General features: G+C 42.8%; 1 protein-coding gene across 4 annotated transcripts in view; it reads right to left on the bottom strand.

Moving 5' to 3' along the window:
* The window catches only part of LOC117224855 (uncharacterized), a 548,263-nt gene that overhangs the window by 490,505 nt on the left and 38,868 nt on the right, over positions 1–18,890 (bottom strand). For 3 of the 4 annotated variants that reach the window (XM_033478032.2, XM_076526011.1, XM_076526010.1), the window contains 2 exons: positions 15,807–17,237; positions 11,282–13,129 (listed from right to left, as the gene is read on the bottom strand). In XM_033478032.2, coding sequence (XP_033333923.2) covers positions 11,282–13,129; positions 15,807–17,177 — 3,219 coding nt within the window. In that variant the 5' untranslated portion in view covers positions 17,178–17,237. Of the gene's footprint in view, positions 1–11,281; positions 13,130–15,806; positions 17,290–18,890 lie in introns of all 4 variants that reach the window. The other variant, XM_033478031.2, reaches the window with a different exon arrangement.

Genomic DNA, 18,890 nt, shown 5'->3' with positions numbered 1-18,890 from the left:
TTTATAGTATCTCCATTTTATATGACAAAGTGTATTTCATTCATACAAAATTGAGTCTTGCGGTGACTCGTATAACAGTTGAACGTTTAACAATTTTTTAAATTTAAACTTTGTTAATATAATACAAAAATTATCTTGGAGCGTGAATGAACAATTTTAGTGGTTTCTCAGAGTCACCACTCGAGTGCAAAGGGTTAATAGTATATTTAGCTCTAGTGTCACTACACTGCAGTATCAAAGTGCATTTAACTTTGACCTCACAAATGAACCAAGCAGTCGCCCAGTATTAAAGGTTATCACACCTGTCTAGCCCAGGTGTGATCCATTGTGATTTCATGAAACCTGGCTCATCGATCACAGTAGAAATATACTGCAACCAACTGGACGAAATGATGCAAAAACTTGAAGAAAAACAGCCTAGATTGGTCAACAGATCGACTCCTATCTCATTGCATGATAACGTTAGACCACACACTGCACAAATGACTGTGGCAAAACTACAGGAATGGGAGTTGGAACTTCTTCATCATCCTCCATATTCATAAAACCTAGCCCCCACTGACTACCACTTGTTCCGCAATTTGGACAACTTTTTAATAGGAAAACGATTTAATTCCGACAATCCTGTAAAACTGGCCTTCCAGGAGTTCATTGACTCTCGTCCGCCAGGATTTTATACCACCGGCTCGAACAACCTGCCGCTTAAATAACAAAATTGTGTAGACAATATTAATGCATACTTTGATGAATAAAGTAATTCCTTATGTTTGTAAGATATCAAGCATCTTTGCCTTCTTTTCTACAAATTCCATCCTTGACCACCTGATAAAAATGCCATTAAAGCCTAAATAAATCCAGTCTTGTCATTTTTATAAAACAGTTATAATATATAAAATATATATATAATAATCTATAAAACGCGTTAAGCACACTGTTCGAGCTCGGTAGGTTTAGCGTTAATTTTCTGCAAGCGCCCAAATACAAAAACAAAGATCCGCAGCCCGAACGTCGTTGTTCTCGTGCAACAGTTGCAGGCGTGGCCGGAAAGAGTCGACCTTGAGACCGTTCCTCTGTCAAGGATCTCCGGGATTTTCGATGGCCGAAGAGAGCCGAGGCCAGGAATAACAGGAATTATCGTCGGAGAAGGTAGTCGGCCCGCGAACGTGGTCGGTCCCGAAGCCGCACGATCTCGGGACACGACCTCGCGCAAGATACCGAAGAGGTAGGGATTTTGCTTGAAGAACGAACCGGTGGGAGAGCCGCACGATTTATGATTCAGCCCGGCTGGGAACCGAGCATTAGGTATGCGGTTCATAGTACGCTTTAACGCGCAAGAAAGATGCAATAAATTGTAGCACGCGTGCTGTTACGTCCCGATGCCTCCGAGAGAAAGATGGGAGGGAACGAACACGAAGCCTTCACCCTTAACGAGGTTTCCTAGACGTTTCCCGTTTTTCCCTTCCCGCGTCCCAAGGACAGCGTAAATTAATTCCAGCACGCCTCTGCCGAACCGGGCCCAGAACCTTCGAAGAGTTAACAAAGATGGACGGCGTCGGGGAGGACCCCGCTGATCAACGGAAATATTGGATACCTTTGAACAAGGCGAAGAGGGATGCTCCTGGCACACTTGAGAATTAGGAATGATACGGATTTTTCGGGGGTGGAGAAACTCTGGGTTGTTGATTGATTGAGGATTGCGTCGGGGTTTCGGGATTCGTCACAATTTAGGGTATTTATTGATGCAGGCTTCTGGCTTATTTACTAATTTACTATTTACGGCTACTATTGGGTTGGCAACTAAGTAATCGCCGGTTTGTTCAATGAAATAAACAATTTTTTTTACTTGGAACGAAGTTTAATCTGTAATGTATTTTCCATTTTGTTCGATGACCTTTTGCCATCTCTCTGACAACTTGAAAATTCCACGCTCGTAGAAAGTCTGGTCCTTTTCGGCCAAAAACTGAGATAAGTGAGATTTTACAGCGTCATCGTCATTAAAAGTTTTACCACGAAGGGAGTTGTCCAGGGATCGAAATAAGTGGTAATTCGATGGCGCGAGATCAGGACTATATGGTGGGAGTAACATCAATTCCCAAGCAATATCCATCAATTTTTGCCGAGTGGACAAAGACGTGTGCGGCCTAGCATTGTCCTGGTGGAAAATGACATCTTTACGATTGACCAATTCTGATCGCTTTTCCTTGACCGCTGCATTCAATTTGCCCAGTTGCTAACATTCACGGATAATAAAAAATAACATAATAATAATAATTTTATAATATAACATTTACGGATATCATAAAAATGGGAGTGAGAGACATCTATAACTGAAATCGGCAATTACTTAGTTGCCAACCCAATAAAAATAGACACTGGCGTAAAATCGATGAAAATATGGAACCGCGTGGATCGACAATAGTACCAACTCGCATGAATCGACAGAAATGTAGACTCACATAATAGATGTATAGATCGTTACAAATATGTCCTATAAATGATGCAGACAAACTTCAGTTGACTTCAATGTTTTACAATTGATGTAGACGATCTTAAATTTTACACCAATTTTTTTTATAAACGATGAAGACAATCGTTGTTTAACTCCACTACCTTCTACAATTGGTGCAGACGATCATGAATTGTCTTCTATGTCCTACAATTCATGCAGACAATCTTCATTTTATCTCCTATGTCTTACAACTGATGTAGACGATCTTCATTTGACACCTATGTATTACAAATGATGAAGACAATCTTTGTTAGACTCCTCTATGTTGATGCAGAGAATCTTTAATTGATGTCTATGTCCTACAACTGACTGTCTTACAACGATCTTTATTTGTCCCCTATGTTCAACAATTGATGTAGAGGATCTTCATTTGACACCTATGTATTACAAATGATGAAGGCAATCTTTATTTGACTCCTCTATGACTTGTAACTGATGCAGGCGATCTTTATTCGTCTGCTATGTCTAACAACTGATGCGTACGATCATTATTTGACATCAGTGTATAATAAATGATGGAGACAGTCTTTGTTTGACTCCTATTAATTTGATGCAGATGATCTTCAATTGACTTGTATGTCTTACAATTGATGCAGACTATCTTCATTTGTCTCCTATGTCCTACAACTGATGCAGTCGACCTTTTCTGGCTCCTATGTCCTACAACTGATGCAGAGGATCTTCATTTGTCACCTATGTTTTATAAATGATGAAGGCAATCTTTATCTGACTTCTCTATGACTTGTAACTGATGCAGACGATCTTTATTTGTTTGCTATGTCTAACAACTGATGTAGACGATCGTAAATTTGATATCAATGTTTTATAAATAATGGTGACAATCTTTGTTTGACTCCACTAGCTCCTACAATTGATGCAGATGATTTTCAATTGACTTCTATGTCCTATAACTGATGCAGACGATCTTTTGGGCTCCTATGTTCTTTGTTTCTATACGATCTTTGTTTCACTCCTGTGACTTGTAACTGATGCAGAGGATCTTCACTTGTCACCTATGTCTTATAAATGATGAAGGCAATCTTTATTTGACTCCTCTATGACTTCAAATTGATGCAGACGATCTTTATTCGTTTGCTATGTCCAACAACCGGTGTAGACGATCTTAAATTTGACACCAATGTCTTATAAATGATGGTGACAATCTTTGTTTGACTTTCGTTTGACGTTTTACAATTGATGCAGACGATCTTCAATTGACTTCTATGTCCTACAACTCATGCAAACGATCTTTTGGGCTCCTATGTTCTATAACTGATACAGACGACCTTTGTTTGACTCCACTATGTCTTACAATTGATGCAGGCAATCTTCAATTGACTTCTGTATCCTACAACTGACGATCTTTGTTTGACTTCTATGACTTGCAACTGATGTGGAGGATCTTCATTTGATACGTATGTCTTACAAATGATGAAGACAATCTTTATTTGACTTCCCTATGACTTATAACTGATTCAGACGATTTTTATTCGTTTCCTATGTTCTACAATTGATATAGACGATCTTAAATTCGACAGTAATGTCTTATAAATGATGGAGACAATCTTTGTGTGACTCTTCTATGTCTTACAATTGATGCAGGCGATCTTGAATTGACTCCTATGTCCAACAACCGATGTAGACGATCTTAAATTTGATATCAATGTTTTACAAATGATAAAGATAACCTTTGTTTGACTCCACTAGCTTCTACAATTGATGCAGACGATCCTCAATTGACTTCTATGTCCTACAATTCACGCAGACAATCTTCATCTTATCTCCTATGTCCTACAACTGATGCAGACGATCTTCATTTGACACTTATGTCGTACAAATGACGAAAACAATCTTCGTTTGACTTCTCTATGACTTGCAACTGATGTAGACGATGTTCATGTGACACCTCTATGTCCTACAATTGATACAGACGATCTTGGTTTGACTCCTATGCCTCGCAACTGATATAGAGGATCTTCATTTGACACCTATGTCTTACAAATGACGAAGACAGAGTTTATTTGTCTCCTCTATGTCTTGCAACTAATGCAGGCGATGTTCATGTGACACCTCTATGTCCAACAATTAATACAGACGATCTTGGTTTGACTTCTATGCCTCACAACTGATATAGAGGATCTTCATTTGACACCTATGTCTTACAAATGACGAAGACAGTCTTTATTTGTCTCCTCTATGTCTTACAATTAATGCAGGCGATGTTCATGTGACACCTCTATGTCCAACAACTGATACAGACGATCTTGGTTTGACTCCTATGCCTCACAACTGATATAGAGGACCTTCATTTGACACCTATGTCTTACAAATGATGAAGGCAATCTTTATTTGTCTCCTCTATGTCTTACAATTAATGCAGGCGATGTTCATGTGACACCTCTATGTCCAACAACTGATACAGACGATCTTGGTTTGACTCCTATGCCTCACAACTGATATAGAGGATCTTCATTTGACACCTATGTCTTACAAATGACGAAGACAGTCTTTATTTGTCTCCTCTATGTCTTACAATTAATGCAGGCGATGTTCATGTGACACCTCTATGTCCAACAACTGATACAGACGATCTTGGTTTGACTCCTATGCCTCGCAACTGATATAAAGGATCTTCATTTGACACCTATGTCTTACAAATGACGAAGACAGTCTTTATTTGTCTCCTCTATGTCTTGCAACTAATGCAGGCGATGTTCATGTCCAACGACTGATGCAGACGATCTTCATTTCAGATCCACATCATAAAAATGATACGGACGATTTTAATTTCGCTTTTACATGTTACAAACGAAGTAGGCAACCTTCGTTTGACATCACTGTCTTACAAATGATGCAGACAATGGTCATTAGACTCCTACAACTTACAACGGACGCAGGCAATCTTCATTTGACTCCTACGTCATACAACGGACGCAGACGATCTTCACTCCGTCCAAAGATTCGCAGTCAAAGATTAACTTTCAACTTACAGCGAGGTCACCGTGAACCAGTCTTTCGAATTCCGCGCAAAATCTCCGCTAAATCGTGACCAGAATAAAACGGAAGAGCGTCAACCAGAGCTGAATCCACTTCCAAATGAACTTTCTTCACTTTCGCCGCGATCGCGACTAATTATCGCAACCTCTTCGAGAGCGGATCGATGGAAATCGGGCCTTCGGAGAACCAGCATGCCATAAAATCGGCTCAAGAGCCTTTCCGAAGGCAACCGTGCGCCGATCGAGCGTGCAAAAACCCATCGGCTAAGAAAGAATCGCTGTACTTTCGACTTAATGAGCTGCAACGAGGATCGCGGACTCGCGTTTCACGCGATCGTTGGCTTGCGGCACCGCCACGGTCGATTTCGACCGTTTCGCGCGGAAACGAGCCGGCGGCTATGTTGTATCAGGTGATGACGCGGTTTCACGCTTCGCCGGGGCCGGCGCCGGCGAAATTTGTGAAGTTCTAATCGCGGTGGCGGTGCTGGCTGTGGCCGGGCTCCGCTGCAAAACCGTCGCGGCAAAACGCCGCCGGGAAAGAGGCTGTCGCGTAATGGCGGTTCGTTGTACACGCAATCGAGATAAAGAGCAAATGGATCGTGGCCCGGCCCGACTTGTAATTGCCGTTCGAAGGACCACTGACTCGGCAGCACGCGGAACACAACGCGGCCCGCCGATGCCAACGGCCAATGTAATTATTGGCTTGCTGTCAGCCGTATCGTTCCAATGAAGCTTATCGCGGATCGAATTAAAACGGGACGGTTAACGCTGCCCGTTGACTCGCCGCCCGTTATGAAACGCTATCAAACGCCATGGAACGCGGTGACGTCCGCGCATCCGAGCCGTGAAAATCTGACGGAACGCGCGGTGTACCTGGCGAGCGTCTTTTCGTGGCCAAAGTGAAAAACGAGTATTACGGTAGCTTATTAAAGAATTCGAACACGTTTTAAAATGCGATAACTTTTTTCAAACTGTGTACTAAATGACTTGAATTTTTTTTAGGTGATAGTGGGACTAATCCGCGAGACAACAATTGAAATGCATTTTCTTCATTTTGCTCTTACTTGCAATGACAAAAAAGGAAAGAAATTCTCGTTCTTTAAATTTGTTATCTGAACCTGTAACAAAAATTTGAAAAAATTCCTTCTGCGTATCTCGGTAACTTATTATGCATGCTGAAAATTTTATCGAAATTGGTTGACGTTGTTATGGAGTTACAAATAATTAAAGATCGCTAAAATCGCAGTTTTGTTCCGATTTTTAACACTTTCGACCAAAAGATATAGGAAAGCAGTTTTTGAAATTCAACGCCTTGTCAAGGTTGAATTGAAAACACGTGCTACAGTGAAGCATGAAACACGTTGTTTATATTGAAATACTATTTCATGTAGTGCATACGACAAATAATGATAATAAAAAAATATTGACCAAAAACAAGAGAAAAAAGTGAAAATTAAAAATTCAAGAATTACAGAAAAATAATTGCGTCCTTCCACATTGTAAAATCGCTGATTCTCCCAGCGACTAAATGGCACCTTTGTTACGATTAAAATTATTAAGAACGGATAAAAAATGGAACATTAAAAATGACATTTTATCGATTCACCATTCTTTCTTTTTAACACTAAACCTACAGCGGTCAAAGTGACCGCTTTCTTATTTTGCAATTCTGCAAAGTTCCGAGACTCTTTCGTGGAAAACGCTTGAATAAGTTATATTATTGGAGCAAGTTTTATAATAAAAACTTCACAAATTCTAAATAAATTCGGTCTTCTCACCTTTGTGAAGCACTACACGCCAGTTAGTATTACTGCATGGTAGGTTTAGTGTTAAACAAACCCGTTATTGTGTAACTGTTGTTCAAGCCATACGCGTGTAACAATATTATATAATAATATCGACACTGTTAATGCAAATAGCTCCTTTGTTCACTTTGGAAACTGGCGTAGTCAGTTATTGTTACCGAAGTGTAATATTCGTGTAAACACGGCTTTCGTTAATTTTTGCTTTTATCTGAATGGGATCAGTACGCGCTTCGGAGATCTATCGCTGACATCGAGACAACGCGATCCTGATATGTATTTGGCGGGGAAAAAAAACAGCAGCCTGCAATGGCACCGTTCAAATTTAGCGTATCCGTTCGTCGAACACATTAGCTCGAATTAGTTTTATCGCGAATAGTTAAACGGGATACAAAGCAGACAATACTCTATAAAGTACGGGGAACAATGTTGCAGTAATGGGGCGAGGAACATAAATGTTACAGCACTTAAAATCGTTTACGGAATTTCAGCTCGTGCCCGGGCAAAACTGCGCGATAGGAATCCAGCATAATGAAACGGATTCAACAAAATTTCGACGCGAGTCCGTAGAAACAATTAACGATTACGCCCATAAAAATATATATGTACATATATATAAAATCGTACCGAATGTTCGCGAAAAATTTCAGCGAAAATCGACGTGAAAATAAATTCCTGTGATCGCGATGCTCTTTTAGATAGAACAATTATTAATTTGTAGTAACAATGTCCATCATTAGAACACGTACAAAATGAATATTTAAAAATAATTTTAGCAGAAATACTTCCCTAAAATCCATGCGAGATTTTAAAATGGAAAGAATCGACCTAAAAATAAATTCCTACAATCACGATGCTCTTTTGAAACAACGAAATCGGTTATTGGTTTATAGTAACAATGTCCATCATTAGAGATATAACAAATGCACCGAATATTCAAGAAGAATTTTAGCAAAATCTCCTCACGATGCTTATCGTCCCACCAAAATTCATGCCCTTTAAAAATCGATTTTCGTAATGCAACGGAAAATAATTCCTGCAAGCACGACAACGTTTTAAATTAATGAGTAGATAGCTGCATAAACGTTCCTTCCTTTCTTTAATTAGTTTATTTTGTCGGAAATAATACAGTATAATAGTATATTTAAATTTAAAAAAACAATTTTTACTTTTTAAGTAAATTTTAATTTTAACTAAATTTTACTGTTTCGTATTTGATCTATTCATTTTTATCATAAATGCATAAAGTCCGCAGATATATTAATGAACTTGAAACATTTATTATTTTATAGAAAGAACTGCCACTAAAATATAACTTGTATAAAGTATAATTAATAACGTGAACAAACTTAAGTGAGATCGTTTCTTCATAAAAAATCGCTGTCTTCCAGAAATCGAAAATCGATAACAGTTTTCTTTTACAAATTTTAGAAAATTCGAACACAAAAATGACGAATATAAGCTCAATGCTCCGCTACGAATTGTTATATTCCGTTTCAAAATAATTTTTACATTACACTTAAAATTTTTATCATTATATTTATATTTAGAAAACTGTTAAAAGTGTAATCGTTCTGTGAGACACAAGGCTAATCTGCACAAAACGCACTAATGTTAGTCGTACGAAATGAAAATCTTGTAGGTCGGGAAAAACTATTTTGGATTTATATTTATTTTATTTTTGCTTCGGCGTGCGAGGCAAAAATAATGAATAACTAAAAACGTTCGCAACAGTAAAATGAATTACAAGCTGGTTCCAAACTCGTATTACCGCCCCTGATATAATGAACGGTGAGCACGACACTATCTCGAGTTAATTAAAATGCAACGAAAAAGATGGTTAACAATTCAGGAACGCTATCGTCAACATTATGTTTCCCGGCCGGCCGCAGTGTACTTCGAAGTTTCGATCTGTCCTCCCCGATCGAATTCCACCCCGATATTAATTCCGTCCGCGTTTCGGATTATTTTCGCCGGGCATCGGCGCGAGGCGACGCGCGACGCGTCCGCGGCGTTCTAATTGGAGTTTCCGCGTATAATTGAGATACAGCTCCCGATAAAGCTTATCTAGGTATAATTCGCTCGGCACCGCGCGCAATTAACGCCGATCTAGTCGGCCGCGGAGCTATAATTTACGAGCAAAGACCTGCTCGGAACGAGTCGGGCCCTCGCCCGGGTGAAAGCTGGAAGGTGCGAACCACGCAACACCTTTCTCTCATCTAACAAAAAATCCCTGGAGCGTTATAATTTCCAGAATCCGGTCGTCCTATCGGATCGGTGCAAACAGTGTTCCCAAACGACGCAACAGCGATCACTAAAATGAACTTTTCCGCTGTGAACAGGGCAGTGAAGCCGATCACTTTCATGTACAGCGGCCCACAAAAGTGTTCGTACACCTTTTAAAATGCAATGACTTTTTCAAAACTGAACTAATTGACTTGAATTTTTTTTTAGATGATAGAGAGACTAGTCTCTTAGACGATGGCTAAAAAGCTTTTCTTTAATTTTGCTATTACTTGGAACGAAATGAAAAAATTTCAAACCCTCGTTTCTTAACTTTTTTATCTGGACCTATAACGAAAATTTTAAAAATGCCTTTTGTAGATCTCGGTAACTTATGTGCGTGTTGAAAATTTGATCGAAATCGGCCAACCCAGAGTCGAGCTACAAGCGTTGAAGGATTGAAAAAACTGCAGATTTCTTACGGTTTTTAGTCAAAATCGTGATAAAACTGTGATTTTTGCGATCTTTGATTTGTTGTAACTCGTAACAACGTGAACCGATTCCGATAAAATTTTCAACGTGCATGTAAGTTACCGAGATCTACGATACAGATTTTGTAAATTTTCGTTATAGGCTCAGATAAAAAAGTTAAAAGACAAGAGAGTTTTATTTTTTCGTAATTTCAAGTAATAGCAAAATTTAAAAAAAAAAAGTATTTCAGTTATTGTCTCGTGGATTAGTCCCACTATCATCTAAAAAAAATTCAAGTCATTTAGTTTAATTTTAAAATAATTATTACATTTTAAAAGGTATACGAACACTTTTGTGGGTTACTGTATATAATTTGTCGAAATAATTTCTGATAAAAACTGACTAATCTGGAAAACTAATGAATTCTATTAAATTTTAAATCGATCTATACAATTTTATAAAAACCTCATAATTACTACAATAAATTCACACTGTTGTATTGATACTATGGGTCATTACTCGATTGGTATTACTCTTAATTTTAGAATTATAAAATCATAAAATTTGTGCTGGTTAAATTAGAGATTTACCTACAAAACTAACGTCAATTTAAAATTAAAATTCATTTTGTCATCTACCTCTCTCATATAATTCGTCGAAATAATTTCTAATAAAAACTAACTAATCTGTAGAATTAACTTTTTGTTGCGAATAGGATAGTGGAACCGGTTACTGTGGGCTGACCAATTGCTGCGTTTCTGGTTCGTTTTCCGGCATAATTAACTTACAACAAAACGTGTTAAACTTTTTTATTAACACATTATATGCTGGAGAGGTATCAATACCTTCTTAAAAAATGTAATCATTTTTAATTTAGTTATATATTTGAAAGAATCCCTCTGTGTAATCCTAAAAATCCTCGTTACATACTTGTTATAAAAATCTCACTATCAATTGAAATATCGGAAAATATTAAATGTTCTTTAAAATATTAAATGTCCAAAATTTACGAAATAAAAGAATAGAAAAGTTTACGATGTCTTATTCGGTAAATATGATGATAGTTACGCCCGTAAACAAACCAAAGGCACAGCAATTGGTCACCGCACAGTAACCAAAACTCCAGCACCCCACCGATTCCTAATTGAATTAAAGAAGATATTTTAAGACGTGAACCACACAATTTCACCGATCGGAACCATTGCGCGACGCGATCGCTGATCCCGCTTAATCATTGTCGCGTAATAAACGAGCATAGAAAAGGTTCGGTAATCACTCACCGCTTTCACGGACTCGAAGTCGCCCTTCCTGAGCAGATCCATCAGCCTCTGCCGCTCCATTTCCTCCTTTGTCACGTACACCTTGTTCTCCTTGAGCCTGGCATCGCGGGCGATCTCGTAATTGTCGCACAACACGTTATGAAACCCGGGGGCCGGCTTCTGCTGGCCGGCATGATGCTCGACGGCCCGCGGGCAGCCGTCGTTCTCCGGCGAGCCCTTCGCGGGCAGGTCCTGCTTGAACTGCAGGTTCTTCAGCAGGACCTCGTTCACCACCTCGGCCCTGTCGCCGAGCTCCTTGGCCCGCTCTTCGTCGACTCTCTCGGCGGCCTCGTTCTTCACCTTATCCGCGTTCTTGGTCTCGGCGTTGAACCGGGCCTCGTGATCGGCGCTTAGGCGAGCGCAGGCCTCCTCGGCCTTGAACTTAGCCGCCTGCCTTTCACTCTCCAGCTCGTCCAGCGGGATGGTCGCGGTCGACAGATTGCTGTTCTCCCTGGTGTGACAGGACTGCTGGCTCCTGTCGAGCGTCTCGGACTCGTACGGGACCTCGGCGTCCTCGAGGACCATAATCGGCTCCGCGGCGTCTCGCGGTTCCTCCCGATCGTTGCCCGCCGAGCAACCAGTCTCCTGCTGCAGTTGGCTCTGCTTCCCGGACTGGAACGTGACGAACGTCCTCACAGGGTCCGATTGATCCCTCCTCGGGCTCATCGAGTCCCTCCTCTTCGCGAGCTTCGATCTCCCATTAGCCAGCCCCTGGATCTTCAAGCACTGGCTCAACCCTACCTCCGGGTACCTGCAGGCCGACGCCTCGCTCTTCTGATCGTCCTCCTCGATAGTCTCCAGCTGCTCGTACCTCAGCTCGCCGATCCTCTCGTACATGTCCTCCTCCTTCTCATCTCGCGGCTCTTTGCCAGGCAGCTTCGCCTCCGCGTCTCCTTGCTCGCCGTACGCGGAGACCTGCAGAGACGGTCTCAGCAACGACTCCAGGTCGTCCGCGTGGATCACCTGCGGCTGCAGGCTGCGCTCGTAGATCTTCTCCACGTGATTCGGCGAGGTGTAGTGGGACTTCGCGGCGGACTTCGCGGCGTTCTGCTCGTTTAACTGTTGCAAAGCGTTGTAGACGGTGTTGTTCGGCTTGAAGGTGGACTGCGGGGATCCCAACGGCGAAGTCCTGCGCTCGTTCTTGCTGTCCTGCGCGGTGGAGGAGTCTCTTCTCGGAAGAACCGGCGGTTTTCTAGCTTCGGGCGGCAGCGGAGCTTGGAGATTTCTCGAGCGCGCGACTCGCGGCTCCTGTTGACCTTGCAGGGTCCTCAGGCGAGCTCCAACGGTCCCGTACGCGGCCTCCTGCCTCTGCTCCGGTTTGCCCTCTCTCCTCTCGCGGCTCGGATCGCAGAGGATCCTCGCGGCCCGATCGCTCCTCGAGGCTTCCATCGATTTACAGGCCGCGAGGCCGACCGTGGAATCGGCTGGTTTATCACCGGGACCCGGCCGCCTACTTTCTCCGTCCTTATTTGGCGAGATCGGCTCGCCTTGGTCACCAAGGTTGCCCGGGCCCTTCGGAGCCCCTCCCACCGCTGCTCCTCCGGCTCCGACTGCTACGACTACTCGGGGCCTCGGGCCTGTCTCTTCCTTAACGAGCGGCCTGCCCGCGCCGCTGCTTTGATCGTGGCTCGGGGAACGCTTGAACGACGCGCGTCTGCAGGGGATCACCGATGGAGACGACGCTGCTGCTGCTGCTGCTGCTGATGTTGCTGAACCGCCCGCAGCCGCTCCACATATTCTGCCATAATCGGACTCGTTCCTGCTCTTCGACGGGCCCGATGCCACCACTCGGACCCGACAGCTACGCTCCTGGAACAGACCCGGTTTGTAACGGCGTTCTCCGGGATTGATTGTCTTTGGCGCTGCATTCGCGGCCGAGCGATTCAGTCGGATCGTTGCGCTTTTGGGGATATTTGTTTTCAGAATTTTCGGCAGTCATTTTAATCCCACAGCCGGGGGACAAGGGTATTCGTGCACCTTTCAACGGTCATATGGCGAGGCTCGGGTCCATTTGAACTCGGAATATATGTACAGTAATTTCTCTCGAATTATTCCTCAGCTTGGAACGAAAATGGACAACTCGGTAAGTGGAGATACGGTTTTATATTTGTTGGTAATCGGCAATTATAAAAAGCAACAGCAAAGCTTGAATAATCGTGCCGCATCTTCTATTTTCGTTCCCAAGCTGAAGGAAAATGTGATAGAGATTACTGAATTGTTCTTTCACTGTCTAGTTTGTGACAGTTAATTAATATTGTCAGGAGAGTCGTTAAGCTTCATATACACAGTGCGACAAATAAGAATCCGATTGTCATCGCCGGAGATCTATGGGACATTTTCGACGGCATACACATTGAACTTTGAACGGGTTTCTCTGTTTCTTCGTTATCTCCGATCCTATTTGGTTCCTTGCATTTTACAGTATGTTCCACGTATATTAAAAAAAATATCTTGGTTCAGTGAGCAAAGTGCAATCAATGGGCAAACTAATTGCACACGTGGCAATCACTTATAACTTAATCTGTACTTTGAGCAATACACAATTGCGACAAATAAGTTTCGAGACCGGCCGAGGAAAACATCATTGGAACAAGAATATTTTTCGATTTTTTTATTCAAAATATTCTCCTCCAGTTTCAATACACTTGTTACAGCGATTCAACAGTGATTCAAATGCGTGTCCTAGCTCATTTCGTGGAACTGCCTCTAGCGCTCGCGTTGAAGCTGTTTTGATAGTCGAAATGTCATTAAAAACACATCCTTTCAACTTCAATTTCAATTTTGGGAATAGGGAGAAGTCACACGAGACCAAATCAGGCGAATACGGTGGATGATTCAACACACAAACTTGATTTCGAGTAAAAGATTTACGAACAATGAGTGACGTGTGACTCGGTGCATTATCGTGCAACAGACTTCAGGTCTCTGGATCACGATATTCGAGTCGAATACGACGGACTCTGGTCATCGAACGCTTCAAAACTTCGAGATAATATGTTCCAGTAATTGTTTGGCCAGTTGAAACGAATTCCCTGCGAATAATTCCTTTGCTATCGAAGAATGCGATAAGCATTGTCTTGATTTTCTATGGAACTTCCGGGCTTGCGGTGAATCATTCGACTTCCATTCCGCACTTTGACGCTTGGTTTCTGGGTCGTACCGAAAGCACCATGTTTCGTCACCCGTAATAATTGATTTCAAGCAGTTTGGAACATTTCCGGCGGCTGCAACGACTTCTTTGGAATAATCGACACACAACGATTTTTGGTCATATTTCAATGTCGACAAGAAAGTTGTTTAGGGAGAACTGTTATAACTTTGCTATTTATCAACGGATTGAACCAGAACTTATACTATCGGAAAGAGGAATGTCACAGCTTCCAAACGCCGGTCTAAAAACATAGATGGCATTATTAGTTACTGAGATATGGCTCGAGTCTCGAAACTTATTTGTCGCACTGTGTAAAATCGGATGTATCTTTACATTAGAAAATATGTTGAAAAGTTTGCTGTACAGAATTATAGATGGTAATTTATATTTCTCTCAAAAAGTTCCGCTGTTTGAAGATTGAGTGGTGGTGAATTGCGAATTTCGCTGTCTTTAATTGTTTGTAACTCTTATCAACGTCCACCGATTTCGATGAAATTTTTTGCAATTTTCGTTAGAGGCCCGGATAAGAATGTTGAAAGGACATTTTATAATTTAATTTTATCGTCGATTGAAGTTCAATTTCAACAAATTGTTGATGTTGCCGATGTGCCCATTCATTCATTTATTTATCCAGTCAGAAACAAAAATTTATTTATTCAGTGTTTCAACACTGACCACTTTTAGTTTGGTCCAGTACTCAAGCAACATAGTCAAAGCCGAGGCGTGCCTCAGAGTGGGGGTAGTAGTGGGGAAAGCATCCATGACCAGCATTCACAGGAAAAGTCTCTATCTGCTCATAGTTCAAAATTATAACGTCCGATGCATTGGGGCAAATTAATCCTCGCACTTTAAAATAAAGAGTTGAAGCTGAATTTTAATGTTCATCCGGTAGACGCGACACGTCGCTATACGCCGTGCACGCGTCACCAGACAGGAAAAGTAGCTACGCAAGGAGTGGGGGCTGACGACGCATGCGCGGAAGTCCCGCAAAGCAGCGTGGAGCATCTGCAGGGCGAACATTACAATTCTGAACTACGATCGGACGCTACGTAGAGCCTCCGTTTGATTGTAGTTCAGAATTGTATTGAAGTCGTCACCCCACTCCTTGTCGTAGCTCATTTTCCTGTGAACTCCGTCTCATGACTCATGCTACACGATTCGAACAGTACATGACACGTTGTCGCGTCAGATGGCGTTGACCGTCGTGTACCATGTATAACAAGGACTTTTACGCCAGTGTTCACTACCACCCCCACCCCGAGCTCCTAGCGCCAGTATCCGCCGCAATCTGGTCACACTGGGCCAAGGTTACCAACATAGCATCCCCATAATTACCTCGTTCTCCGCCTGGCCCTCCTCGTTGCTCGCTTCCAGCCTCCTGGACCTGAAGCTGGAGCTGAGAGGACCCCTCTGAGGTATCCTGGACGCTGTCGAAGGACTACAGTCTCTGGTCCTGCCGATCAGGTTGCTGGAAGCGCTGAAACCATAGTCCTGCTGCTTGCTCCTGCTCTTCAAAGCCAGATACTCCTTGTACGTCCCTCGACTGGTGTTCACGCCGACGTTCACCTTGTCCACCTTGCGGTCGACCTTCTTCTCCGCTCGGCTGAGGTCGTCGTAGCTCGAGGAAGTCCCGTTCAGCTTGTCCCTGCCTTCGTCGATCGATCTAGACCTCGAATCCTGGCGGTAACGTCTCTGCGTTTTCTGGTCGGCGCTACTGTTCGACCTCGTCAGAGGCTTCTCGCGGGTCACGGGGTAGTTCTGGCTCTGAGCCTGGCTCAGCCACTCGTCCACCCTCTTCTGAACCTCCCCCTTGCGCAGCAACACCTCGGGGACCTTGCTTCTGCTGGCTTCGACGGTTACCGAAGGAGGGTGGTTGTCCTCCGCGAGGTGTTTCGGGCAGTCTTTCTGCCTCTCGCGCGAACGCTGTCGCACCTGCGTCTGCTGGTTCACCTTCAGCACCGGCTGAGGATTCTCCCGAGCCGGGGAGCACTTCGGCTGGGCCCTGGCAGCCAGGCCCTTCGGCTTGTCCTGCTGCTGCTTCTTCTGCTGGTCCATCATGACCGCCTCGAAGTTGGAGACGCTGATGCTGCCAACGTCGCTGAGATCGGACGACCTCCTGCAGTCCAGATCCTCGTACTCGTCCAGAATGTTGTTCACCGACTGCGTGTCTATCGAGCTGATGCTCTTCGACTTGTTCCTGACGACGCTCTCGTCGCTGGACGAGTAGCCGTGGTTCTGTTGCTGGGACTGCTGGCGATCTCTGCTCGCTTGCCTCTTCGGTCTGGACTTCGGCTTCTGGTACCTCAGCACAGCGTTCTCGTAGCGGTGAAGGGGATTCTCCGGGCCGGGTTCGGCGGCCTCCGGTTTGTTTCTCTTGGCACCTGGCGACTGCTTGATGTATCTGTGCTGGCCGGCATCCTTTTGGCTGCTCGGGGCGTACGTTGTCTTCTGCATGATCGAGACTCCGCCTCGATTAGAGGGGTCCGCGTCCTGGCCGGCTCTCTGCTGCGTTATCGAACGAAAGGTCGTGAAACTCTGACCGTATCTCGAGCTTAGGCTAGCAGAGGCCGTCTCTCTCGCGAACTCTCGCCGCGTGACGTTCGATCGAGCACGCTGGTGGTCAACGGCCGGTAGCAGACCATCCTCGTCGACGAATGGAATGTTGCTGCCGGCGGTCAGGCTCTTCATGATCATTTCATTGCTCATTTTCACCGAGCTCACATTTTCGGGGCGACTCGGCAAGTGAATCGGCTACTCCGGCGGTTCCTGCAACACACGTGGCCCCGCGGTCTTTAGATTGCTGGGATTCGTGGCAGTTCTGCAATTATAATAGAGTGGGATCCATTATACATATAGCGAGGTGTACATTGCCGTCGGTACAAGAGTAAGTGGTCGCTTCGTTAATTGATTTAATTTCATTCATTTGTTGTGCGGGCAAGGTTGCCCCTTAATTAGAGAAAGTGCAATAACAGCGAGTAACACGAGCACGAGTGGGTAATAACTGGACTGCAGATTTTATGCATTTATTGAACAGATATACGAGTAGATCGAATGAAAAATAGCGGAAACATTTTAACGATTTCAAAACGTTGTTATATTAATGTGAGATTATAAAAATCACCAAAGGAGGATATAAATGCTTATGGGGTCCCTTCATCGTGCAATTAATGAGAACAATTTTTATTTTGCATAAAAATCCGCAGTCTAGTAATTTATATTGTATGTTATATTAATGTGAAATTATAAAAATTACCGAAGGAGGATATAAATGTCTATGCGGTCCCTTCATCTTGCAATTAATGAGAACAATTTTTATTTTGCATAAAAATCCGCAGTCTAGTAATTTATATTGTATGTCACTTGTTGTATGTATGCCATATTTTAGTATGTTTATATTGCGCGCAACTTATTCATTACTATATCTTATATTCATATTGTACGTATATCACTGATTTTATACTATATTTTTTTATGTTCATATTGTATATCTCATTTATTCTATACTGAATTCTAGTATATTCATAATGTATGTCGCTTACTCTACACTATACTCTAGTATACTCATATTGTGTGTCACTTATCCTATACTACACAGGGTGTCCCAAAAATGTCTCGCAATCCGGAAATGGGAGGTTTCTGAGGTCATTTGAAGCAACTTTTTCCTTTGCGAAAATTTTCTCCGAGGCTTCGTTTACGAGTTATTAACGAGAAACACTGACCAATAAGAGGCGAGCTCGGGTGGCGTGCGGCGGCCCAGCCAACGAGTGCGCGGAGCCCAGTTCCGCTCATTGGCTCGGCCGTCTCGCGCCAAATGATCTCGCCTCTGATTGGTCACTGTTTTTCGTTAATAACTCGTCAACGAAGCCGCGGATTGCATTTTCGCTAAGGAAAAAGTTGCTTCAAATGACCTCAGGAATCCCCTACGTTCGGATTGCAAGACATTTTTGGGACACCCTGTATATTCTATTATATTCGTATAATATTCTGTATCACTTATATTACTGAAATTTTAAATAAAATTATGTGCAATAGATAAAAGAATATCATCCAGTAAACTGTTTAATAGACACGTTCATTACTGTAAATGGAACAAATAAATAGATTTTACGGCGATATTGGCAATAATCAGAAAATAAATAAATCGATGGTTATAATATGCTATAAAAATGCTAGTATAGGCCATGCTTGACCCGGCCACCGGCCACCAAGGTCCGTCATGCGAGAATCAATCCAACGACTAAATTCTCGATTTCACTTAAAACCGCACGAACGTCCGAACTATTTCCTTCAAATTTCCAGCGATGCATTTCAACCCGACCTCGTCTATTTTCCGATCGTCCCTTAATGAAGTCTATTCCAGCATCGGAATGTAAAAATTTCACTATCCGATACCGCACGATCTCGTGGAATCGATTATTA

Source organism: Megalopta genalis, chromosome 13, assembly GCF_051020955.1.
Source record: "Megalopta genalis isolate 19385.01 chromosome 13, iyMegGena1_principal, whole genome shotgun sequence".
NCBI lineage: Eukaryota > Metazoa > Arthropoda > Insecta > Hymenoptera > Halictidae > Megalopta > Megalopta genalis.
Note: the sequence above shows the minus strand (reverse complement) of the source record. Positions and strands in the feature narration are given on the sequence as shown.